General features: G+C 39.1%; 3 protein-coding genes across 3 annotated transcripts; all 3 read left to right on the top strand.

The window, feature by feature from the left end:
- Positions 1-10,006: 10,006 nt before the first annotated feature.
- On the top strand, positions 10,007-10,893 carry LOC134639393 (C-X-C motif chemokine 10-like). Its single transcript, XM_063490556.1, has 4 exons — positions 10,007-10,108; positions 10,223-10,349; positions 10,434-10,514; positions 10,616-10,893. Exons 1-4 carry the CDS (start codon positions 10,057-10,059, stop codon positions 10,674-10,676), a joined length of 321 nt encoding a protein of 106 aa, XP_063346626.1. The 5' UTR covers positions 10,007-10,056; the 3' UTR covers positions 10,677-10,893.
- A 2,201-nt stretch (positions 10,894-13,094) lies between these two features.
- On the top strand, positions 13,095-13,981 carry LOC134639402 (C-X-C motif chemokine 10-like). Its single transcript, XM_063490568.1, has 4 exons — positions 13,095-13,196; positions 13,311-13,437; positions 13,522-13,602; positions 13,704-13,981. Exons 1-4 carry the CDS (start codon positions 13,145-13,147, stop codon positions 13,762-13,764), a joined length of 321 nt encoding a protein of 106 aa, XP_063346638.1. The 5' UTR covers positions 13,095-13,144; the 3' UTR covers positions 13,765-13,981.
- Positions 13,982-16,168: 2,187 nt separating this feature from the next.
- On the top strand, positions 16,169-17,055 carry LOC134639400 (C-X-C motif chemokine 10-like). Its single transcript, XM_063490567.1, has 4 exons — positions 16,169-16,270; positions 16,385-16,511; positions 16,596-16,676; positions 16,778-17,055. Exons 1-4 carry the CDS (start codon positions 16,219-16,221, stop codon positions 16,836-16,838), a joined length of 321 nt encoding a protein of 106 aa, XP_063346637.1. The 5' UTR covers positions 16,169-16,218; the 3' UTR covers positions 16,839-17,055.
- Positions 17,056-25,932: the final 8,877 nt, after the last annotated feature.

Here is a 25,932-nt window from a genome sequence, read left to right as displayed (position 1 = left end):
GGTTGTACAGCAATTCATGTCCCTATACTTGAGATGATCCAAAAACTGTTCCAACATACAGACATTCTGAACAGAATTATGGAAACAAATATCTCACATCAGGGTCTTTACACAAACCATAAAGATGGGTCGTATTTCCAAGAAAATGAGTTATTATCTTCATCAGAGCTTTCACTGCCACTGATACTGTACATTGATGACCTTGAAATTGCTAATCCATTGGGCACTTCAAGGAAAATACACAAACTGTGTGCAGTATACTGGGTGTTTGCTGATTTGCCAAGTAAATACCGTTCAGGTCTACATGTCATTCAGCTAGCAGCACTATGTAAGGTACCTGATCTCCAAAGGTGTGGCTATCAAAGAGCATTTGGTCCTTTGCTGCAAGATCTAAAAACTCTTGAGCAAGATGGTGTATTTATTGAGTGCCTTGGTAAATCTGTTCAAGGGACTGTCTTGTGCGTTGTATCTGACAATCTGGCAGCCCACTCATTGGCTGGGTTTAGCCAGTCTTTCAGAACAGGATTTATTTGCAGGTTCTGCAATGCAACACGAGTCCTAATTCAGTCTCATGATGTTGGAGATGGCAAGTTTAGCCTCAGAACAAAAGCCAGTTATGATCATAATGTGCAGGAAGTCCTACATGGGGATGGTCATAGTCAGGAAGGTGTGCAAGGGAAATGCATCCTGACTGAAAGTTTGCAGTATTTTCATACAACTACAGGCTTCCCGCCTGATGTCCTGCATGACCTTTTTGAAGGCATTGTACCTGTGGAGTAGGCCATGTGTATTCAGGAGATGATTCGGCGGAAATATTTTACTCTTGAGCATTTGAATAGGAAAATCTTGTCCTTTCCTTACCAACATTCAGACAAAGTCGACAAACCAAAGCCCATCCCAAAGAACTTCTCTACAAAGAGGACCATTGGTGGCAATGGCCATGAGAATAGCACACTGCTGAGACTACTGCCATTCATGATTGGTAATGTAGTTCCTGAGGAAGATGTTTCTTGGACAGTGTTAATGGATTTGAAAGAGGTTGTTGAGCTTATGCTGTGCCCAAGATTTGATAAAGAGACCATACAGTATTTGCAGTCAAAGATAGATGAACACGTGAAAGTGCTGCAGGACATTTTTCCTGAATTCAGACTGCTTCCAAAACATCATTATGTAGAGCACTACCCAGCTCTTATACGTGCTTTTGGACCACTTGTCCATTTATGGACAATGAGGTTTGAGGGTAAGCATCGGTTTTTCAAGCGGGTAATACATGACACACAAAACTTTAAGAATGTGTTGCAAACATTAGCAACACGGCACCAACACATGGTGGCCTACTACCTCAGTGCACCAACATTTTTTCAGCCACATCAGCAGTCGTCACATGTCACTTCTGTCACGGTTTCAGATCTTCCTGAAGTTGCACAAGAATACATAAAGAATAAAACTGACAGCAGAATTATTTACAGCACATCAAAGTTCATTGTTGATGGTACAACTTACAGTCCTGGAATGTTTTTGTCTGTGGGGGAGGATGGGGGACTGCCACAGTTTAGCAAGATCGAAAAAATTCTCCTTGTTAACAATGATGTTTCATTTCTTTGCAACGATCACAAGTCAAACTACACTGAACATGTAAGGTCATATGAACTCTATCCAAGTTGTATAGCTATCCACTCTATGTCTGAGTTTAATGACAACTTGCCCCTTTCTGCATACTATGTGGAAGGAAAACTACTTTTGACACCAAAACGTTTTATACTTCTACACTGAAAGTGTATTTGCATTATGTAATTTGCATATGTTGTACATATATTCATTTTTGTGATATACTTGTGTAATAGACTGTTTTATCAGATAAATGTAAAAATGTGCTACTTGTGTTTTTTTATTTACTTGTTTATGAAATCAAAGTAAATCAAAACTTAATTACCAAGTTCTAATTGGATATATAAACTTCAGATGAAAAGCACAAGATACCTTTCATTATCATTGCAGTTTCACAATGCAGAAGCTGTGTGTGGGGGAAAATAAAGAAAATACCATTAAGCAGCAGCCTGTAAAAGAAGTAGTTCGTAAGTAGAAGTTCTGTGTAATATTACAAGTATCTCACTGATGTAGTATGTACTATCACATAACGATGTGTCTTTGCAAAGATTTATCCCGCAGTTTGCCTTGGTTTTGTAAAATAACTGCAGTGTAAATTCATATGTATTCTGTGCTTTTTTTTTTCCAACTTAACAGAATTTATACATGGTGAGACAATGTTGATTATATGGTAAAAACTTAAAACTGAAAGAGGGTTACTGTTTACCATGACTAAATGAAATGATGGCCTGTGACTTTGTAACGTCTGAAATTCTTACCTATGTTTTGGACTGTTGGATGATCGGCCATAGAATTCAAGACTGCACTCAAAGTAAACAACAGTAATTGTAAGGTTTTTTTGCCATGTTAAGTGTTTATTTTGTCATGAAATGTACAGTGTACTTTTGAAATTTTTGAAAGCTGTAATGATGGCTGAGTATACAATTATCACTGACCATAATAAGGTTAATGGTATGATGTACAGTGTTTTTATATATGAAACGATTCATTTTTAAAAAAAAAATCATCTCCATTCCTTGTTTTATTCATAGGATGATGGCAGTATCCCAAAAGTTCCTGCTGAGAGTTCACCTCACCACAGATGTTGTTGTGAAAGTTTCTCTAACTAAGCGGCCTGAGTCGGTGGAAGAACTAATCACCATACTCTGGGAGAAGCTCAACTCAAGGCTGGACTTTGAGTTTACCTTACAATACGAAGACCCCGACTTTGACGGGCAACTTACCTGCCTACTGGATATTCAAGAGTTGCCGGAGAAGGGCACACTAAAAGTAGTGAGATCTGAAAGTGATGTCAGTTCTTGTGCAAGTTCTGATACAGACATCCTTCCTCATGTGCCATTAGCTCAGCGTCTGAAGTGTTGGCCTGATACTTTTCCAGTACCTACCTTTTCTTACGAAGTTGAACATCTCCTTGAGGAGGGAAATAGAGCCTTTGAGATGTCTGGAAAACATCTGAAGTTGACTCAAGCCCAAAAGCACAACATCTTGGAGACCATGGCTTCAGTAATGCACACCTTCAAAGCCTATCCGAGTGATAGAGATGTCGGTTTGGCAGCAGAAGCTCTTGTTACCACTCATCCATGTCTTAAAGAGCCTGGAAGTAGGAATGGAAGTTATGGTTGGAAGACTAGTTTAAAATTCAAGATGGGAAATTATCGCACCAAGCTAGCCAGATCTGGATGTGTGGAGGTGTCTGTCAACGCTGGCAGGAGGAGTGTTAACAACCCTGAAGGAGAGCATCCCCACTCAAACATAAAAAGAGCCAGAAGAGCTGAGGTGAACTACCTCCGAAACTTTCCAAGAGGAGAAGATCAGGTCAGTCTGGAGGATATGAGAGTCCAGATAAAAAATGAGGTTGAGAAGACTGAGCCCAACAAAGTAATGATTGAAAAACTGATGCAGACTACCTTCGCACTTCGTCGCCATGAAATTGTTCAAGACAACCCAATGGTGAAGAACTTCTTAGAGAAATGGCCTGCTCTGCGATTTGACTCTCAGGTAGCTGTGCTTTGATTTTTTTTTTCTTTTTCAGTTTAACATGAAACAATGCAAGTTCAGCAGATCTCTTCAGATTCAGATAATAAATAAATAACAAATAAATAAATAATAGATAACAAATAAAAATTTATTTCAGCTTTGTAATACACTTGTGCTTGTGGTTCGGGTCCAATTTAAAAAAATACTTAATAGGACATCTATAAAACAAGGTTAGACAGAAGTTGGGCAATTCCTCTTTAATGATAAGATGTAAATTTGGTCGGTAATTTGGCTTCATGTTGGATGTTTTTCTTCCTCTTTTATTTTAGATTTGTGCGGAGTTCCACCGAGTCACAAACATCAACCTGCGGAACCAGTTCTACGCTGAACTTGACAGACACACACCACGACTTATGGCTCTATACAGACAGAAGGCTGCACGGACTGGCAAGATATCAGAGGCTCTGCGAACCATCCTGAATCATTATGATCTTCAGGTGAATATTGATAATGATAAAATTAACACAAATTAAAAGTTTCACTGATAAAAACTCAATTTTTCCTTGCTTTGAACATTTGTGTTCTATACAGATTACAGCTCTGATCTGGAGAAGACTATTTTAAAATACTGTGTAGGATTTTTGTCAAATGAGTAAGAAACAGACTCTTTGTCATAAGAGACAGAAAGGTTGTGTCTTAAAAGAAATGTCTCCAAAATTATGTAGAGTCACATGCCATGCAGTTTCATAAACATGTATTCTCCCCAAAGAATGACACCTGAAAACCTTGTGTTCAATGAACTTTTCTTTTCCCTTTTTAGGAGACGCCTGATGTCAACGTGAAACGCACTGCAGTGCTTCGTGCCCTTCCTGTATACCTGTGGGAGGAGGACCCAGAATTCTTTAAGACATGTAATGTAAGTGTATTTTTGCATTACTTAAATTCTGCCAGTGAGATAAAACACCATGGATTTTATAAATACAATTTAATACCCTAGCAGCTACCAAATTGTACAAGCAAAATACCCTCTCTTTAGAAAACCCTCACACACACACACACACACACACAGGGTCAGGAGCAGGGCACAGGCATATCACAACACTTCGGCTACGCTGTAGGTGGCCCAAAAACAAGGCTGAAGTCAAGATTTAGTTTCTTTTTGAGATAAAGTCATAAAATAAAAAATGACTTTTTTTTTTTTGAAAAATAACAAAAATACTAATTATGTAATGCAAGAAGCTAATGCGTTAATGTACATTTTTCAAAAAAGTAGAGTACCCTACAGGGCTCTAGAGTGCGACCAATTTGGTCGCAAATGCGACCAAATTTTTCAGTGGTGCAACTAAAAAAAATATTTGGTCGCACCGGTGCGACCAAATATTTTCGGGTAACAAAAAAAGAAAAAAAAATCTCTGCAACTCTCCGTGTGGTCAACAACAGACACACATTATGCCCTATCGTGGACTAAACCAATCAGAGATGGTCAGGGGCGGGACCTCTCTGATTGGCCGTGGTCCAGTTGGAAGTGCAGGTAGAAGAGAGAGGTGAGTAGCTTGAATAAGGCGATATCAATTCATTAACGGATTCCACACAAAGACGTAAACACAGAGCGGACCCGACGCATCAGAATCAGCTTTGTCTTTCTCGGCTTTCTCACCCGACGGCCCGTAGACGGACACGCTGTCGGAGCTCACCGAGCCCACCGTCCGCGCTGTGTTTCCATCTTTTTTGCGCTGATTCTGAGCTGCAGGTTTTGTCTCTCTCCAACCAAAATTCGCCGAGCCAGCAGCCAAAGAAGCAGCAAACTACGCTTCACATTTGATCAATGTCGTCATGAATTCCCTCTTACTTTTGCTGTTTTGCTTCCATCACGATAAAAATCACACTTCATGCACAGCTCTCTCTCTCTCTCTCTCTCTGTACTTCAAGAACAGTTTCCCGTCTCAAATCTCTGTTTTCTGCATTATCCATTCGCTTATTACCCACCAGTCTACCGTTGTTTACAGCGCTGTCGGCCGCTGTCTTTTTCTTTTTTTCACTTAAATGACCTTGGACAAGAAAGCCTAGTTTCTGCTGTTCAATACTGAAGAAATGTAAACTTTTTAAAATTGTGCAAAATTACAGAATATTGCAGAATATTTTTAAGGTTATCTGCTATAAAAAGTCAGGCCAGAAAAATCTCCTTCATGTTTTTCTGTGTTTTATTCTCAGTTACTTTCACACAAAGGCATCTGCTGTGATGTTCACAATTCTGATGAAGTCTCACATGTATCAGTACTGATAAATGATCAGAATTATAATATTTCTGACTGTCTGAGGCTAAATTGAATTGAATCAGGTCTTTGAGAACCGGAATCGAATGGATTATAGAAATCAGTGATGATACCCAGCCCTAGTGAGCAGCCTAGGACTGACAGAAGTGGATGTAGCTGTGGGTAATAAGAAAAGATGAAAAAAACTATTGATAACTTTTTTTGTTAAGTTAAGGCCTGATCCGTCTGAAATTCATAGCCAGTGCTCTGTCACAAAGCCATCAATCTTTGAATGCTGAAAAAGCAGCAGTGTATCCAGAAAACACATTATATGCTGCAATAAATGCACTGCCCAAGTGTCCCCTCTCCCCACTGCCTTTCAGCAGCATGCAACAGCAAACAGGTCGTCAGGCCAAGATGATGATTAAGTTTAACATTTTCTACAATATTGACAAAGCACTTTAAGCACAAGTTTGTTAGTTAATAATTTAGAAATTAATATTGTCTGTATGGACTTCCCCCCCAAAGAAAGTGCACATGTAAAACTGCGGTGTTAAGCGATGCAGTTGAAAAATTTGAGTGCGTCTAACTTTTGTGCCGGTACGCCTAAATTTTTAAAGTTAGGCGCACCGGTGCGCCCATGTCAAAAAGTTAGTCTAGAGCCCTGCCCTAACTCGTTACAAAGTAACCCACTACACTGCTGAATGTTTTGCTAGATTACAGGTCTTGCTTGTCACATTCTCTCAAACCAACCTTACTTATTGATACTGTGTCTATTCCAGGCAGACACATTGGATGAGTCGACCCTCATTGACACTCCAGTTGCCCTTCTCACAGTGGTTACCGACGGCGCTTCCCAGACCAGTCCTGTCCATTTTACTTCCTCAAGCATGGCTGTTGTGGTGGAAGGCGACTTGGTGATGCGTGATATTCCCAGATTTGCAGATGCATTTGCCTTATTGTTTGGCTTGATCTATGCTCTGCATTTAGACTACCCCAGGAAGCTGGTTCACACATTTACCTTTGTCCAAAAAATCTTCATGGGGCTTGATGACGGCAAACCCCTGAAACCCTGCCTACATGCTCTTAAAAATGATTTGTTGCTGAAAGAGTAGTTCTGGAAGGACTATAAGGCAATGTTTGTTAGGACATGCACTCTGTTACTGAGCACTTTGTTTGAAGCACTTTATTTAAAGCACTTTAAGTTTACTACAGGCTTTGGGTGGATTTAACTCCATCAGTTTACCTAATTTTCCTATACTTGCCTGCCTGTTCTGGTTATTTGGAAGCTGATCGTCTTTATTTGTACCCATTTTAAAAAATTGTTTTTCATTTCTTTTTCAAAAAAAAAGTGATTAGTATTTGACTTTTTGTTTTGAATTTTTGTGTATTTTGAGAAAGATGTGATTTTATAAAAAGATAAATGTTCTACACCAAATTTATAATGCTCACTTTATGGTGCCCATGTCCATGTTAGTGGTTTTATAAAAACATTTGTGATGTTTTTACATTTCCATACAAAAATGTTAAATAAACAAAATGTGAAGTAAATGAATTTCTCTAATTTTTTTACTAGTCTAAGCTCAAACATTTAAAAATAAATATCTTTTAATTAATAATCATATAATTTGCGTTTAGGTTGTAATATAATTGCATTGTGTTGGATCAAAATAGTAAACTACAAAAAACACAAAAATATTAAAATTAAAGTGTATAGTTTTTAAGTAAAGCTCAATTAATAAAATACAAAATATAATTTAAAATTTTTAAGTTAATAATAAATAAAAATTTTGAGTACCCCCATACTTAGAAGAGATGAGTTTGTGTACTTAAATCTTTTGAGGTAATCAGTTTCCACAAATGTTTTAAGTTCAGTCAACTTATTCGGGTTTACAGTGTGCTTGTTGAAGTGAAAATAAATGGATGGGGATTTTTGCGTTAGTAAAGTTGTGGAGTTGTATTTTGTCTTGCATCAATTATATTGTCAGTTATATCATTATCGCAAATTTTCAAATATATATCGTGATAAATATTTTTGGCCATATCGCCCTGCTCTACGTACATGTATTCCGTTACTCCCCAACACTGTTCATGACAGAGATGCTGGATCTGAGTAAAATCTGCCCACAGAAAACAAAGATCTACATCACTCTCTTTAAAGTCTCAACTGTGTATCTGTGAGGATTCTTGGTAAAGCACACACTGTAATCAGAGGCACATTTGTCATGACATATAGTTTATGACAAAAGTTGTTATTATAACATTCTTTAGGAGTAGTTTTGTCCAAATCTTCAGAGAGAAATTGCAAATCCATGAATCTCAGCCATGTTTCCTTAAAATGTATGCACTTAGCAGCTATAGTAAATATAGTATAGTTTGCCTTTATATGTTTTAAATAAAGCAGTGACTGAAATAATGTGTGACCTAGCAGACCATCTATGTCATAACTTGTTCACAGAGGTGTTGAGAGGCTCCATCAAGCAGAACTCTGTTTGCTGATAACTGGAAATCTTACTATTTCTATTAGCCTTTTCTTCATTGTTCACTAATTAGCAGTGTTGTGAAGGGACACTGTATCAGCTGAGAACCATAGCTAAATTAAAGCTACTTGTATTCCTTACAAAGAGTGATACAAATACTGGAGTAATACAAGTCCTTGTACATAGAGCTGACACATACCGTCAGGTGTTGCCTACAGTTGGTTCATATGCTAAACTTGTACACAGAAAAAAACTCAACAGATATTGCAGTATAGATTAGTTAAGAGATTAGTCTGAATGCAAATGCTACATTTGGGATCATCTCCAAAAATTCGTATTGCATATATATGAAGAGATAATGAAGAAATGGCTCACATACACAGCTTCTGAATTAACTTGATATTTCATTTCACAATATGTAGGTTAAAATTTCTCAACAGCTCCCTTAAATGTAAGCTGAGAGTGTGCACAGTATTTGCATGTTGTTAGTTTTATTTCAAATCTATTTTACTGACACACAGAGCCAACACTGTGAAAATTGTACAAAATTAATGAATTACTATGTACTCGCTGTGTAGTTAAAAAGTACAATATTTATTATGACTTTAAATAAAGTAAGCCTGGCTTTAAAACCTTCTGTTTTGTATGCTTGACATTTGTGGTATGTGATGAATTAGTAGTAGTAGCACGAAAGAGCATAGAAAAAAGTGTTTGTGTGAATGAGTGTTCAGATAGAGTAGAAAAGTGCTATATAAGAACCAGTCCATTTACCATTTGGTAATCTCAGTCTGGTGAATACATTTTTGTGACTGGAGTGGCTTTCTGACATGAACTGCTGTGTTTGTATTGAGTACTGAGTTAGTTAGTTTGTATTGAGTTAGTTCTAAACTTTTACAATCTTGTTCATGACAGACACCACCCACATTAAGAATCTAAAACTAATGTTGAAATGAAATGAGCAAACCCACTCTTAAAAATAATTATAATTAAAACAAAATTGCAAATGAAAAATAAAAAAATAGCTCAGTAGGTAGACCATTCGCCCCATGATCGGGGGTCCAAATCCACTGAATGGCTACCATGAGGCACCCTGAGCAAAGTACCATCCCTACGCAGTGCTCCCCGTGTGCTGGATTGGTGGCTGCCCACTGCTTCACAGCAACAAAAAAAAACAGGGGGAAAAGCCTTTCTGCAGGATATTTGTTTTCTTTAATCCTAAGCCTAACAAGAACGTTTAAAAAAAACCCAAACACACAAAGTGAAAGGCCACAGTCAGAGGTCAGCGTAATCACATAGCTGAGAAATTCATTTTTGCTGTTTTTTTTTTTTTTAAATCAGGCTCTTACAAACTAATCAGATCTCACATTAAAAATGCAGCTGGAAGCTTTACGGTGATAGCTAAAGTGTTAGGGATAGCAGTGTACAAAACAGTTTAAATTAATATATAGTTGCTTTTGTCATGAGCTGTCTTATTAATGTCATTTATGTGCCTAAAAGATTTCCCTCTGTAGGCATTTTTTCAATAGCTGTGATTCTCGGAAACAGGCTTTGTAGAGGGAAAAAGGAAGCAGAAAGTGAAAGGCATTCTGGAAAGTGAAATTAATGTTGCAAAACACCTCTTGGGGGTGGGGCCACTTGTGCAGGCAGTGTATATAAGCGTGCTGCTTACTGCTTCACAGCATCAGGAGCCATACTCAAGACAGAAACGGTGAACAGCGGATCTGCCTACAGCCACAACTATGAACTCAGTCACTGCCTTCGTTGCCTGCCTGCTTATCCTAGGTGCACAAGGTACTGTGAATATCTTATTTTTTCCTTTTTTGTTTTTTTGTCTTCACCCTGTTTATATAAATAGATATTTTGGCTGCTGATCAACAGGTAATGCTCTTGTCTTTTCCTACACAGGACAACCAGCCAGCAAATCTAATAAATGCAAGTGTTACAGTTACATTGGCAGGATCAGCCCAAAGCTCATCAAGGCTGAGCCAGTGATACACTACCCAAGTATCTTCTGTCCACATACAGAGATCATGTGAGTCCACAAGATGACCTGAGGCATGATTCTGCTGTGTTCTCCAGCTCCTTCCTAATACACCTCTTTTTAAAAATCTTTCAGTGTTACCACAAAAGCAGATATGAAGAAGTGTGTGAATCCAGAGTCCCCACTTGGACGACACATTCTAAAAAATCACAACAAGTAAGCCAAGTTCAGAACAACACGCACGCACAACTCTGTGTGAAGATGACAAACTAAAGGTCTGTGTTGCTTGTCACTGATAATCTCACTTGTTTCTTCAGGCAAGGGAAGAAAGGAGCTGTAAGCACCACGACTGCTGGTCAGAGTACTGCTGCAATCTAAATATGACACTGCATGACCTACACGCTGCACTCCTACTGCACAGCAGAAGTGACACCTGGTGTTGACCTAAAAGAACTCATTCAGTCTCACCGGAAATACAAGACAGCCAATATTCTTTATGATTACTCTGCAATTTTTGTTCCCCTTGCGTATATATTAATATATATATATAAACATATGTATAGTCTAGACTTGAACTTCTTACATTTTTGTACATATGCTTTTTAAATAATAAAATAAAACCCATATGACGGGACTTTCTGTTCTCCGTGTTTTGCTTTGTTTCCTGTGTACCTGTGTACCAACACAAGACAAACTAAACTCTTACACATGATGTTCTTTAATCTGGGAAAAATGCAGTGATCGATCCATATGACCTTTTTATGATGCAAGTGTAGCAGTTATGGTTTTATTATTTGAAATGTGAGCCACCAGATAAGGGATCTCTACTAAATCAGGGATAGCTGCATGAAAGAAATACAAGGCAAACCTAGACTTCAGAAAAATAATTGAGGCAATTCATTTACATGGGATCAAAATGTAACTGAGACAGTGATGCAAAGAATGAAAAATATTACACCAGAATAATAACAAGATGCAGCACGGTGGCACGGTGGTTAGCACTGTTACCTCACAGCAACAGCAGTCCTTCTGTGGAAATCTAACTGGAAATCTTACTATTTTCTATTAGTCTTTTTGTTCACTTTTGACTAATTAGTGGTGTTATGAAGGGACACTGTATCAGCTGAGAACCATAGCTAAATTAAAGCTACTTGTATTCCTTACGAAGAGTGATCCATGCATATCAAATACTGGAGTAATACAAGTCCTTGTACATAGAGCTGTCACATACCGTCAGGTGTTGCCTACAGTTGGTTCATATGCTAAACTTGTAAACAGAAAAAACTCAACACTCAACAGTTGCACCTGATGAAATACATACATTTTTAGACAGTGAGATGACTTTCAATTTGAAGATGCAACTTAACAGACTCTCAGATTTAATTCAAAGGCAAAAATATTGCAGTTAAGACATTAGTCACACGTTTGAATGCAGATGCTACACTTAAATGTAAGCTGAGAGTGTGCACAGTATTTGCATGTTGTTAGTTTTATTTCAAATCTATTTTACTGACACACAGAGTCAACACTGTGAAAATTGTACAACATTAATGAATTACTATGTACTCGCTGTGTAGTTAAAAAGTACAATATTTATTGTGACTTTAAATAAAGGTACCCTGACTTTAAAGCCTTCTGTTTCGTATGCTTGACATTTGTGGTATGTGATGAATTAGTAGTAGTAGCACGAAAGAGCATAGAAAAAAAGTGTTTGTGTGAATGAGTGTTCAGATAGAGTAGAAAAGTGCTATATAAGAACCAGTCCATTTACCATTTGGTAATCTCAGTCTGGTGAATACATTTTTGTGACTGGAGTGGCTTTCTGACATGAACTGCTGTGTTTGTATTGAGTACTGAGTTAGTTAGTTTGTATTGAGTTAGTTCTAAACTTTTACAATCTTGTTCATGACAGACACCACCCACATTAAAAATCTAAAACTAATGTTGAAATGAAATGCGTAAACCCACTCTAAAAAATAATTATAATTAAAACAAAATTGCAAATGAAAAATAAAAAAATAGCTCAGTAGGTAGACCATTCGCCCCATGATCGGGGGTCCAAATCCACCAAATGGCTACCATGAGGCACCCTGAGCAAAGTACCATCCCCACGCAGTGCTCCCCGTGTGCTGGATTGGTGGCTGCCCACTGCTTCACTGAGTGAATGGGTTAAATGCAGAGAGTAATTTCCCTACAGTGGATTAATAAAGTATACCAACCCCCCTACCCACAAACAAACAAACAAACAAAAAAACAGGGGGGAAAGCCTTTCTGCAGGATACTTGTTTTCTTTAATCCTAAGCCTAACAAGAAGTCCCTGATTTTGAGAAATGGGACCGTTTAAAAAAAACCCAAACACACAAAGTGAAAGGCCACAGTCAGAGGTCAGCGTAATCACATAGCTGAGAAAATCATTTTTGCTGTTTTTTTTTTTTTTTAAATCAGGCTCTTACAAACTAATCAGATCTCACATTAAAAATGCAACTGGAAGCTTTACGGTGATAGCTAAAGTGTTAGGGATAGCAGTGTACAAAACAGTTTAAATTAATATATAGTTGCTTTTGTCATGAGCTGTCTTATTAATGTCATTTATGTGCCTAAAAGATTTCCCTCTGTAGGCATTTTTTCAATAGCTGTGATTCTCGGAAACAGGCTTTGTAGAGGGAAAAAGGAAGCAGAAAGTGAAAGGCATTCTGGAAAGTGAAATTAATGTTGCAAAACACCTCTTGGGGGTGGGGCCACTTGTGCAGGCAGTGTATATAAGCGTGCTGCTTACTGCTTCACAGCATCAGGAGCCATACTCAAGACAGAAACGGTGAACAGCAGATCTGCCTACAGCCACAACTATGAACTCAGTCACTGCCTTCGTTGCCTGCCTGCTTATCCTAGGTGCACAAGGTACTGTGAAAATCTTATTTTTTCCTTTTTTGTTTTTTTGTCTTCACCCTGTTTATATAAATAGATATTTTGGCTGCTGATCAACAGGTAATGCTCTTGTCTTTTCCTACACAGGACAACCAGCCAGCAAATCTAATAAATGCAAGTGTTACAGTTACATTGGCAGGATCAGCCCAAAGCTCATCAAGGCTGAGCCAGTGATACACTACCCAAGTATCTTCTGTCCACATACAGAGATCATGTGAGTCCACAAGATGACCTGAGGCATGATTCTGCTGTGTTCTCCAGCTCCTTCCTAATACACCTCTTTTTAAAAATCTTTCAGTGTTACCACAAAAGCAGATATGAAGAAGTGTGTGAATCCAGAGTCCCCACTTGGACGACACATTCTAAAAAATCACAACAAGTAAGCCAAGTTCAGAACGACACGCACGCACAACTCTGTGTGAAGATGACAAACTAAAGGTCTGTGTTGCTTGTCACTGATAATCTCACTTGTTTCTTCAGGCAAGGGAAGAAAGGAGCTGTAAGCACCACGACTGCTGGTCAGAGTACTGCTGCAATCTAAATATGACACTGCATGACCTACACGCTGCACTCCTACTGCACAGCAGAAGTGACACCTGGTGTTGACCTAAAAGAACTCATTCAGTCTCACCGGAAATACAAGACAGCCAATATTCTTTATGATTACTCTGCAATTTTTGTTCCCCTTGCGTATATATTAATATATATATATAAACATATGTATAGTCTAGACTTGAACTTCTTACATTTTTGTACATATGCTTTTTAAATAATAAAATAAAACCCATATGACGGGACTTTCTGTTCTCCGTGTTTTGCTTTGTTTCCTGTGTACCTGTGTACCAACACAAGACAAACTAAACTCTTACACATGATGTTCTTTAATCTGGGAAAAATGCAGTGATCGATCCATATGACCTTTTTATGATGCAAGTGTAGCAGTTATGGTTTTATTATTTGAAATGTGAGCCACCAGATAAGGGATCTCTACTAAATCAGGGATAGCTGCATGAAAGAAATACAAGGCAAACCTAGACTTCAGAAAAATAATTGAGGCAATTCATTTACATGGGATCAAAATGTAACTGAGACAGTGATGCAAAGAATGAAAAATATTACACCAGAATAATAACAAGATGCAGCACGGTGGCACGGTGGTTAGCACTGTTACCTCACAGCAACAGCAGTCCTTCTGTGGAAATCTAACTGGAAATCTTACTATTGTCTATTAGTCTTTTTGTTCACTTTTGACTAATTAGTGGTGTTATGAAGGGACACTGTATCAGCTGAGAACCATAGCTAAATTAAAGCTACTTGTATTCCTTACGAAGAGTGATCCATGCATATCAAATACTGGAGTAATACAAGTCCTTGTACATAGAGCTGTCACATACCGTCAGGTGTTGCCTACAGTTGGTTCATATGCTAAACTTGTAAACAGAAAAAACTCAACACTCAACAGTTGCACCTGATGAAATACATACATTTTTAGACAGTGAGATGACTTTCAATTTGAAGATGCAACTTAACAGACTCTCAGATTTAATTCAAAGGCAAAAATATTGCAGTTAAGACATTAGTCACACGTTTGAATGCAGATGCTACACTTAAATGTAAGCTGAGAGTGTGCACAGTATTTGCATGTTGTTAGTTTTATTTCAAATCTATTTTACTGACACACAGAGTCAACACTGTGAAAATTGTACAACATTAATGAATTACTATGTACTCGCTGTGTAGTTAAAAAGTACAATATTTATTGTGACTTTAAATAAAGGTACCCTGACTTTAAAGCCTTCTGTTTCGTATGCTTGACATTTGTGGTATGTGATGAATTAGTAGTAGTAGCACGAAAGAGCATAGAAAAAAAGTGTTTGTGTGAATGAGTGTTCAGATAGAGTAGAAAAGTGCTATATAAGAACCAGTCCATTTACCATTTGGTAATCTCAGTCTGGTGAATACATTTTTGTGACTGGAGTGGCTTTCTGACATGAACTGCTGTGTTTGTATTGAGTACTGAGTTAGTTAGTTTGTATTGAGTTAGTTCTAAACTTTTACAATCTTGTTCATGACAGACACCACCCACATTAAAATCTAAAACTAATGTTGAAATGAAATGCGCAAACCCACTCTAAAAAATAATTATAATTAAAACAAAATTGCAAATGAAAAATAAAAAAATAGCTCAGTAGGTAGACCATTCGCCCCATGATCGGGGGTCCAAATCCACCAAATAGCAACCCTGAGCAAAGTACCATTCCTACGCAGTGCTCCCCGTGTGCTGGATTGGTGGCTGCCCACTGCTTCACTGAGTGAATGGGTTAAATGCAGAGAGTAATTTCCCTACAGTGGATTAATAAAGTATACCAACCCCCCTACCCACAAACAAACAAACAAACAAAAAAACAGGGGGGAAAGCCTTTCTGCAGGATACTTGTTTTCTTTAATCCTAAGCCTAACAAGAAGTCCCTGATTTTGAGAAATGGGACCGTTTAAAAAAAACCCAAACACACAAAGTGAAAGGCCACAGTCAGAGGTCAGCGTAATCACATAGCTGAGAAAATCATTTTTGCTGTTTTTTTTTTTTAAATCAGGCTCTTACAAACTAATCAGATCTCACATTAAAAATGCAGCTGGAAGCTTTACGGTGATAGCTAAAGTGTTAGGGATAGCAGTGTACAAAACAGTTTAAATTAATATATAGTTGCTTTTGTCATGAGCTGTCTTATTAATGTCATTTATGTGCCTAAAAGATTTCCCTCTGTAGGCATTTTTTCAATAGCTGTGATTCTCGGAAACAGGCTTTGTAGAGGGAAAAAAGAAGCAGAAAGTGAAAGGCATTCTGGAAAGTGAAATTAATGTTGCAAAACACCTCTTGGGGGTGGGGCCACTTGTGCAGGCAGTGTATATAAGCGTGCTGCTTACTGCTTCACAGCATCAGGAGCCATACTCAAGACAGAAACGGTGAACAGCAGATCTGCCTACAGCCACAACTATGAACTCAGTCACTGCCTTCGTTGCCTGCCTGCTTATCCTAGGTGCACAAGGTACTGTGAAAATCTTATTTTTTCCTTTTTTGTTTTTTTGTCTTCACCCTGTTTATATAAATAGATATTTTGGCTGCTGATCAACAGGTAATGCTCTTGTCTTTTCCTACACAGGACAACCAGCCAGCAAATCTAATAAATGCAAGTGTTACAGTTACATTGGCAGGATCAGCCCAAAGCTCATCAAGGCTGAGCCAGTGATACACTACCCAAGTATCTTCTGTCCACATACAGAGATCATGTGAGTCCACAAGATGACCTGAGGCATGATTCTGCTGTGTTCTCCAGCTCCTTCCTAATACACCTCTTTTTAAAAATCTTTCAGTGTTACCACAAAAGCAGATATGAAGAAGTGTGTGAATCCAGAGTCCCCACTTGGACGACACATTCTAAAAAATCACAACAAGTAAGCCAAGTTCAGAACGACACGCACGCACAACTCTGTGTGAAGATGACAAACTAAAGGTCTGTGTTGCTTGTCACTGATAATCTCACTTGTTTCTTCAGGCAAGGGAAGAAAGGAGCTGTAAGCACCACGACTGCTGGTCAGAGTACTGCTGCAATCTAAATATGACACTGCATGACCTACACGCTGCACTCCTACTGCACAGCAGAAGTGACACCTGGTGTTGACCTAAAAGAACTCATTCAGTCTCACCGGAAATACAAGACAGCCAATATTCTTTATGATTACTCTGCAATTTTTGTTCCCCTTGCGTATATATTAATATATATATATAAACATATGTATAGTCTAGACTTGAACTTCTTACATTTTTGTACATATGCTTTTTAAATAATAAAATAAAACCCATATGACGGGACTTTCTGTTCTCCGTGTTTTGCTTTGTTTCCTGTGTACCTGTGTACCAACACAAGACAAACTAAACTCTTACACATGATGTTCTTTAATCTGGGAAAAATGCAGTGATCGATCCATATGACTTGTTTATGATGCAAATGTAGTAGTTATCGTTTTATTATTTGAAATGGGATCTCTACCAATTCAGTGATAGCTGCATGAATGCAAGAATTACAAGGCTTCTATACAAGGCCTAGACTTCAGAAGAATAACTGAGGCAATTCATTTACATGGGATCAAAATGTAACTGAGACAATGATGCACAGGATGAAAAATATTACACCAGAATAATAACAAGGTTCAGCACAGTGGCTTGCCTCACAGCAAGTAGGCTTAATTCCACCATCAGGCTGTGTGAAGTTCGCATGTTCTCCCCGTGCTTGTGTGGGTTCTCTCTGGGTACCCCGGCTTCCTCCCACAGTCCAAAGAGATGCAGTTAGTGGGGTTAGGTTAATTGGTAACTCTAAATTGCCCATAGGTGTGAATGTGAGTGCGAATGGTTGTCCGTCTTTGTGATGGCATGCCACACATGGTAAGCTCCACACCTCACCACTAGTTGATTCACTTTAGTTTAATTTACAATCACTACTTTAATATATTCTACTTACTGTTCAATATTGTTTCTTTATTAAATGTATTTATTTTTCCATACACCTTCCAATGTTTATATGGCGTGCACACACATTAACACTGCAAGGTCAAAGTTCTGTTTTGTTATATTAATACATCTTTCTCTGTTTGAGTTACCTGGGGTTTGGCTTCTCCTCCTGTCTGGCAAAAGGTGTGGCAAAGGGCTGGGAGAGCTGAAGTATCACTGACAGCCTAATTGGATAGAACCACATGCTTCATTGCCTGGGGGGTGTTTTATGTTTGTTTAATTGTTTTGTATTAGTTGGTTATATGGCAGTCATTTTGTTTTCCCCCATGTGTCATTTCAGGAGGTCAGTTTGTCTTATGTTTGTTTGAGATTTTGTTAATTGTTATCTTGAGTTTAGTCTATTTAGTTGACCTCTTTTATTGGCCTGCCTGTTTAAGTTTTGGCTTTGTTAAATATATTTTCATATTTTTGGGTCAATAAAACCCCTTTTTTGAATTAAAACACCTGTGTCCTTTATGCTTTACTGCTTGGTCCCTGACAGTCTCTCAGCCCTGCGACAGACTGGTGACCTGTCCAGGGTGTATCCTGTCTCTCGTCCTAAGACAGCTGGGATTTTTGGAACAGATTGGCTGGAGTTTAATAACCCATTGGAGCAGTGTTTGGGGATTTGTTCAAGACCTGTAGTGGCAAGAAGTGTCTTTGCTTCACTCAGCAGTGATGCAAGGTCGTCCAGTGTTGACTCTGGGGAGAAGGAGACAGTGATGCCATCTTGGGAGACCATGTCGACTCCAATCATTCATTCTAAAGATTTCCCACTAGAGCAATTGTGATGACACACTATTCTCAGCCATTGAGTGAGTTGTGACACTTGCATGTAAGAGGAACATATCCAGGTGTTGTTAAGGGGCTAGAATCAGACAATTTTTTACTGAGAAATAAAGGGCTTGTATTACTCCCTTCCTCTAGCCCACAGTTACTCGCCAAAACAGCAAGGGCCCTTTGCGGGGAACATTGATTATGAGGTGGTATTTTCAGACAAGGGCGGCACCACACAGGTGTATCACCTCAATCTCCTCAAAGCTTGGAGAGAGGCTGAAACTGCTTCTCTGGTGATTCTGATGAATGAACATTCCCATATTCCACATGTACTGTAAGTGACATGAACGGAAATGAATACATCGTAAAAAGTAACATTTAAACAAGAGAAGCCTATAGAGAATTTAGAGAGCTCATCTAGGAAAAGCAAATTCTTTACATCACTTCCACTTTCCCATGCTGTCAAGCTCATTGCCACATCACTGGTCCATCCAATCGTTTTTCTGTCCATCTTCTTCAAGCCAATCAGCCTCCACTCAGCGTACTTTTAATCTCACTGCTCATCTGTCATTCTCGCTTGCAGATGCCTTTATGCAACCCACCTCCTCCCCTCCGTCCCAATCCCCCTTTTAAGGTGTGGATTAAATGCCTTCTTTTTCTACATTCATGGTCTACATAAATAAATCAAGCTGAGTATATTCATTAGAATTACAATTTAGACTGAAATAAATTTTGTATTCGCATATACTAATATAAATTTGTTACATTAATATAGCACAAGATTTTGTTATTTTTACAGAAAAAATGCTAGTAGAAATGTTCTAGAATGATTTACTTTTTGCTTTCTTACTCTGAGCACATTTCAGAGCCCATACCTTTTTACTTTTATTGGTGTAAACAACTTAAATCTGAGAAATCTTTAACAAAAATATATATACTACTACTTAAGTACAGAATGCTTGTACTGCTCAATGCTGCTCAAACACAGTGGTGTTTCTGAGTAGCTTTTCTGCTTAGCAATTTAATTTAAATCTTCTGATACATCCCTTTTTCATAGTATAATCTTAACGTGCTTCATCTGAATCACCCTTTCTGTGTGCTCACTACCTAATTTATAGCCAAAGTATTCACTCACTGTCTCTTTACTGTTTCGCTAGCTTAGCTTAGCTCGTAGCCGACTCGTTAGCACTATGGCTACTTCACCTGTCCCTCCTGCACTTTCCTGCTCATTGTGTCAGATGTTTAGTTACTCCTCGGCCTCCTTTAGCAGTAATGGTACCTGTAACAAATGTAGCATATTTGCAGCTCTGGAGGCCAGGATTACTGAATTGGAGACTCGGCTTCGCACCCTTCATTCACCCGTAGCTAGCCAGGCCCCTGCAGCTGGTGCAGCCGAAGATAGCGTAGGCCCCGCTAGCTGTTCCCCGGCAGACCCCAAGCAGCTGGGGAAAGAGGGCGGCTGGGTGACGGTGAGGAGGAAGCATAGTCTTAAACAGAAGCCCCAGGTACACCACCAACCTGTTCATGTGTCTAACCGTTTTTCCCCACTCGGCGACACACCCGCCGGGGGTCAAACTCTGGTAATTGGCGATTCTGTTCTCAGACATGTGAAGCTAGAGACACCGGCAACCATAGTCAATTGTCTTCCAGGGGCCAGAGCAGGTGACATTGAAGGAAATTTAAAACTGCTGGCTAAGGGTAAACGTAAATACAGTAAGATCATAATTCACGTCGGCAGTAATGACACCCGGTTACGCCAATCGGAGGTCACTAAAATCAATATTGAATCGGTGTGTAACTTTGCCAAAACAATGTCGGACTCTGTAGTTTTCTCTGGTCCCCTCCCCAATCAGACCAGGAGTGACATGTTTAGCCGCATGTTCTCCTTATATTGCTGGCTGTCTGAGTGGTGTCCCAGAAACGATGTGGGCTTCATAGATAATTGGCAAACCTTCTGGAGGAAACCTGGTCTTGTTAGGAGAGACGGCATCCATCCCACTTTGGATGGAGCAGCTCTCATTTCTAGAAATATGGACAAATTTATTAAACCCCCCAAAATATGACTATCCAGAGTTGGGACCAGGAAGCAGAGTTGCAGTCTTACACGCCTCTCTGCAGCTTCTCTCCTCCTGCTACCCCCCCAAAAACCCATCTCCATAGTGACTGTGTCAGCTCCCAAAAAGACAAAAAACAAACCAAAAACCAGCAATAAACAACTTAAACATAAAAAAATCACAAAGAAAGAACAATACAGTATCCACATCTGAACCAAAGAGTAAAACAGTGAAATGTGGATTATTAAATATTAGGTCTCTCTCCTCCAAGTCTCTGTTAGTACATGACTTAATAATTGATCAACAAATCGATTTACTCTGCCTTACAGAAACTTGGTTGCAGCCGGATGATTATGTTAGTTTAAATGAATCAACACCCCCGAGTCATTCTAACTACCAGAAACCTCGAAGCACAGGCCGAGGGGGCGGTGTGGCAGCAATTTTTCACACCAGTCTATTAATTAACGAAAGACCAAGACAGACTTTTAATTCATTTGAAAGCCTGATGCTTAGCCTTGTCCAACCCAGCTGTAAAACTCAGAAACCAGTCTTACTTGTTATCATCTATCGTCCACCTGGGCCTTACACAGAGTTTCTCTCTGATTTCTCAGACTTTTTATCTGATTTAGTGCTCAGCTCAGATAAAATAATTATTGTGGGTGATTTTAACATCCATGTAGATGCTAAAAATGACAGCCTCAACATCGCATTTAATCTGTTATTAGACTCAATTGGCTTCTCTCAAAATGTAAAAGAACCCACCCACCACTTTAATCACACTCTAGATCTTGTTTTAACATATGGCATAGAAACTGAACATTTAACAGTGTTTCCTGAAAACCCTCTGCTGTCTGATCATTTCCTGATAACATTTACATTTACAATAATTGATTACACAGCAGTGGAGAGTAGACTTTATCAAAGTAGATGTCTTTCTGAAAGCGCTGTAACTAAGTTTAAGAATATAATCCACCCACTGTTATCATCTTCAATGCCCTGTACCAACATAGAGCAGAGCAGCTATCTGAACGCTAGATGAATTTTACCTCCTCACTACGTACGACTCTGGATACTGTAGCTCCTGTGAAAACTAAGGCCTCAAATCCGAAGTACCTGACTCCGTGGTATAATTCTCAAACACGTAGCCTAAAGCAGATAACTCATAAGCTGGAGAGGAAATGGCGTGTCACAAATTTAGAGGATCATCATTTAGCCTGGAGAAATAGTTTGCTGCTTTATAAGAAAGCCCTCCGCAAAGCCAGAACATCTTACTATTCGTCACTGATTGAAGAAAATAAGAACAACCCCAGGTTTCTCTTCAGCACTGTAGCCAGGCTGACAAAAAGTCAGAGCTCTACTGAGCCAACCATCCCTTTAACGTTAACTAGTAATGACTTCATGAACTTCTTCACAAATAAAATTTTTATCATTAGAGAAAAAATTACCAATAATCATCCCACAGATGTAATATTATCTACAGCTACTTTTAGTACCATTGATGTTAAGTTAGACTCTTTTTCTCCAATTGATCTTTCTGAGTTAACTTCAATAATTAATTCCTCCAAACCATCAACGTGTCTTTTAGACCCCATTCCTACAAAACTGCTCAAAGAAGTCCTGCCATTAATTAATTCTTCAATCTTAAATATGATCAACCTATCTCTAATAATCGGCTATGTACCACAGGCCTTCAAGCTGGCTGTAGTTAAACCTTTACTCAAAAAGCCATCTCTAGACCCAGCTGTCTTAGCTAATTATAGGCTAATCTCCAACCTTCCTTTCATATCAAAAATCCTTGAAAGAGTAGTTGTCAAACAGCTAACAGATCATCTGCAGAGGAATGGCTTATTTGAAGAGTTTCAGTCAGGTTTCAGAGCTCATCACAGCACAGAAACAGCTTTAGTGAAGGTTACAAATGATCTTCTTATGGCCTCTGACAGTGGACTCATCTCTGTGCTTGTCCTGCTAGACCTCAGTGCAGCGTTTGATACTGTTGATCATAATATCCTATTAGAGCGATTAGAACATGCTGTAGGTATTACAGGTACTGTGCTGCAGTGGTTTGTATCATATCTATCTAATAGACTCCAATTTGTTCAAGTAAATGGAGAGTCCTCTTCACACACTAAGGTCAATTATGGTGTTCCACAGGGTTCAGTGCTAGGACCAATTCTATTTACATTATACATGCTTCCCCTAGGCAGCATCATTAGAAGACATAGCATAAATTTTCACTGCTATGCAGATGACACGCAGCTCTATCTGTCCATGAAGCCAGGTAACACACACCAATTAGTTAAACTGCAGGAATGTCTTAAAGACATAAAGACCTGGATGGCCGCTAACTTTCTGCTTCTTAATTCAGATAAAACTGAGGTTATTGTACTCGGCCCTGAAACTCTTAGAAATATGGTATCTAACCAGATTCTTACTCTGGATGGCATTACCTTGGCCTCCAGTAATGCTGTGAGGAACCTTGGAGTCATTTTTGACCAGGACATGTCCTTCAACGCACATATTAAACAAATATGTAAGACTGCTTTCTTCCATTTGCGCAACATCTCTAAAATTAGAAATATCCTGTCTCAGAGTGACGCTGAAAAACTAGTTCATGCATTTATTACTTCCAGGCTGGACTACTGTAATTCATTATTATCAGGATGTCCTAAAAACTCGCTGAAAAGCCTTCAGCTGATCCAAAATGCTGCAGCAAGGGTACTGACAGGGACTAGAAAGAGAGAGCATATTTCTCCTGTATTGGCTTGTCTTCATTGGCTTCCTGTTAAATCCAGAATTGAATTCAAAATCCTGCTCCTCACATACAAGGTCTTAAATAATCAGGCCCCATCTTATCTTAATGACCTTGTAGTGCCATATCACCCTATTAGAGCACTTCGCTCTCGCTCTGCAGGCCTACTTGCTGTCCCTAGAGTATTTAAAAGTAGAATGGGAGGGAGAGCCTTCAGTTTTCAGGCCCTTCTTCTGTGGAACCAGCTTCCAGTTTGGATTCGGGAGACAGACACTATCTCTACTTTCAAGATTAGGCTTAAAACGTTCCTTTTTGCTAAAGCATATAGTTAGGGCTGGACGAGGTGACCCTGAATCCTCCCTTAGTTATGCTGCAATAGACGTAGGCTGCCGGGGATTCCCATGATGCATTGAGTTTTTCCTTTCCAGTCACCTTTCTCACTCAGTATGTGTTAATAGACCTCTCTGCATCGAATCATATCTGTTATTAATCTCTGTCTCTCTTCCACAGCATGTCTTTCATCCTGTTTTCCTTCTCTCACCCCAACTGGTCACAGCAGATGGCTACCCCTCCCTGAGCCTGGTTCTGCCGGAGGTTTCTTCCTGTTAAAAGGGAGTTTTTCCTTCCCACTGTCGCCAAAGTGCTTGCTCATAGGGGGTCATATGATTGTTGGGTTTTTCTCTGTATTTATTATTGTGCTATCTACTGTACAATATAAAGCGCCTTGAGGCGACTTTTGTTGTGATTTGGCGCTATATAAATAAAATTGAATTGAATTGAATTGAATTGAATTGAAACTTTTGCCACTTCTGACGCTCAGCTTAGCCTGGGGAATCATGTGGCCCAATGTACTTAGGCAACTTGGCAGGTTAACCACTGATACTCAGGGCAGGATGTGCACCACTAGCAGACATCCCCCCGAATGCCCGGCCAATAAAATCAGGCCATTTCCAGAGTTATATACCCGGGGGATATAACACAGCAGCAGCTTTTCGGCACCAGCAACTGGGTATTTTTTTCTCCCAAGCAAGTGTCATGACTCACTCAGTATAACCTGTTTCTAACCCATGCAAAGTCTGGATGTATTTGTACTGCAGCAGGGCACACCAGCTGACCATCAACTTGATCAAAGGCAGACCTGTGAATGTCATCACCAAACTGTTTGAGCAAACCATCTTCCATTGAGTTAGCAGCTCACATACCACAAATAACCCTAACCCTACTTTCAGAAGAGAGGTTAACTACACATTCCAGACAAGTGTGTTGCCCTCTTCATCAGGCACTGCTCCCCCCAGACACACTGGTCCACTTATACCTCTTACTACTGAGCATAGAAACCTCACCCTACCATGCAGTTACCACGCAGAAGGTTATTAACCCAACAGCAGGACCAATATCTGCCCTTTTGCCATGACAATCAAAATTGAGGTCATGTGGATCCTCTTTCCACTGATCATCTGCCAAATGTTTCTACAAGGTGATTGAAGTCCACCATTGGTAAATTCAGACCTGCAGTTTGGTAAAAGCTATCTGAAAGACTCTCAGATCATGATAAAGAAAATTCTCTGGTCTGGTGAAACAAAGATCAAACTCTTTAGCCTGAATGCCAAACCAGGCACCTTTCATCACCTGACTAATACCATCCCTACAGTGAAGCATGGCGGTGGCAGTGCCATGCTGTGGGTATGTTTTTATTTTTAGTAAATCTGGCCCTACATTGTCTTTCCCTACTTTAAATTACAACCTTATTTTTCACATGCTGTTAATTTTTATATGCTCTAACTCTAAACAACAGGGTTAGAATATGTTGGTTAAGTAAGATGCACATTTTATAGTCCATCTTCTGCACATTTTAATTTCAACACAGCGGACATCTGGTGTCACATAAGGTTTTGAATTCTGAGCACCACTCTTCTCTTTTCCTAAACTCCTCCTCCTCAGGGACATGCCTGAGGTTGGCTTTGGGGGAAAAGACAGCACCTCTTGCTTTCATTTTTAACTGATTATCCAAAATAATTTAAACTACAAGCGATGTTTCTACAAACTCTGGACAATCACCACTTTATATTGTGGCTTTTGAGCTACAACATGAGCCCCAACGCAATATATATGAATTCCAGTGGTACTGTTATACATACAATCTATCCTAACCCACTCAACAGTCTCAAGATACAAATATTCTATATTAAACAACTATGTAGGACTGCTTTCTTCCATTTGTGAAATATCTCTAAAATCTTAAATATCCTGTCTCAGTGTGATGCTGAAAAACTAGTTCATGCATTTGAACTAGTAGTCTAGGCTGGACTACTGTAATTCTTTATTATCAGGAAGTCCTAAAAACTCCCTGAAAAGCCTTCAGTTAATCCAAAATGCAGCTGCAAGAGTACTGACGGGGACTAGAAAGAGACAGCATATTTCTCCTACACTGGCTTGTCTTCATTGGCTCATTGTTAAATCCAGAATTGAATTTAAAATTCTGCTTCACACATACAAGGTCTTGAATAATCAAGACCTTGATTACTACTACTACTACTGTTTCTACTACTACTACTACTAATAATAATAATACAACAACATTTT

This window comes from Pelmatolapia mariae, linkage group LG12 (assembly GCF_036321145.2).
Source record: "Pelmatolapia mariae isolate MD_Pm_ZW linkage group LG12, Pm_UMD_F_2, whole genome shotgun sequence".
Classification (NCBI taxonomy): domain Eukaryota; kingdom Metazoa; phylum Chordata; class Actinopteri; order Cichliformes; family Cichlidae; genus Pelmatolapia; species Pelmatolapia mariae.
Note: the sequence above shows the minus strand (reverse complement) of the source record. Positions and strands in the feature narration are given on the sequence as shown.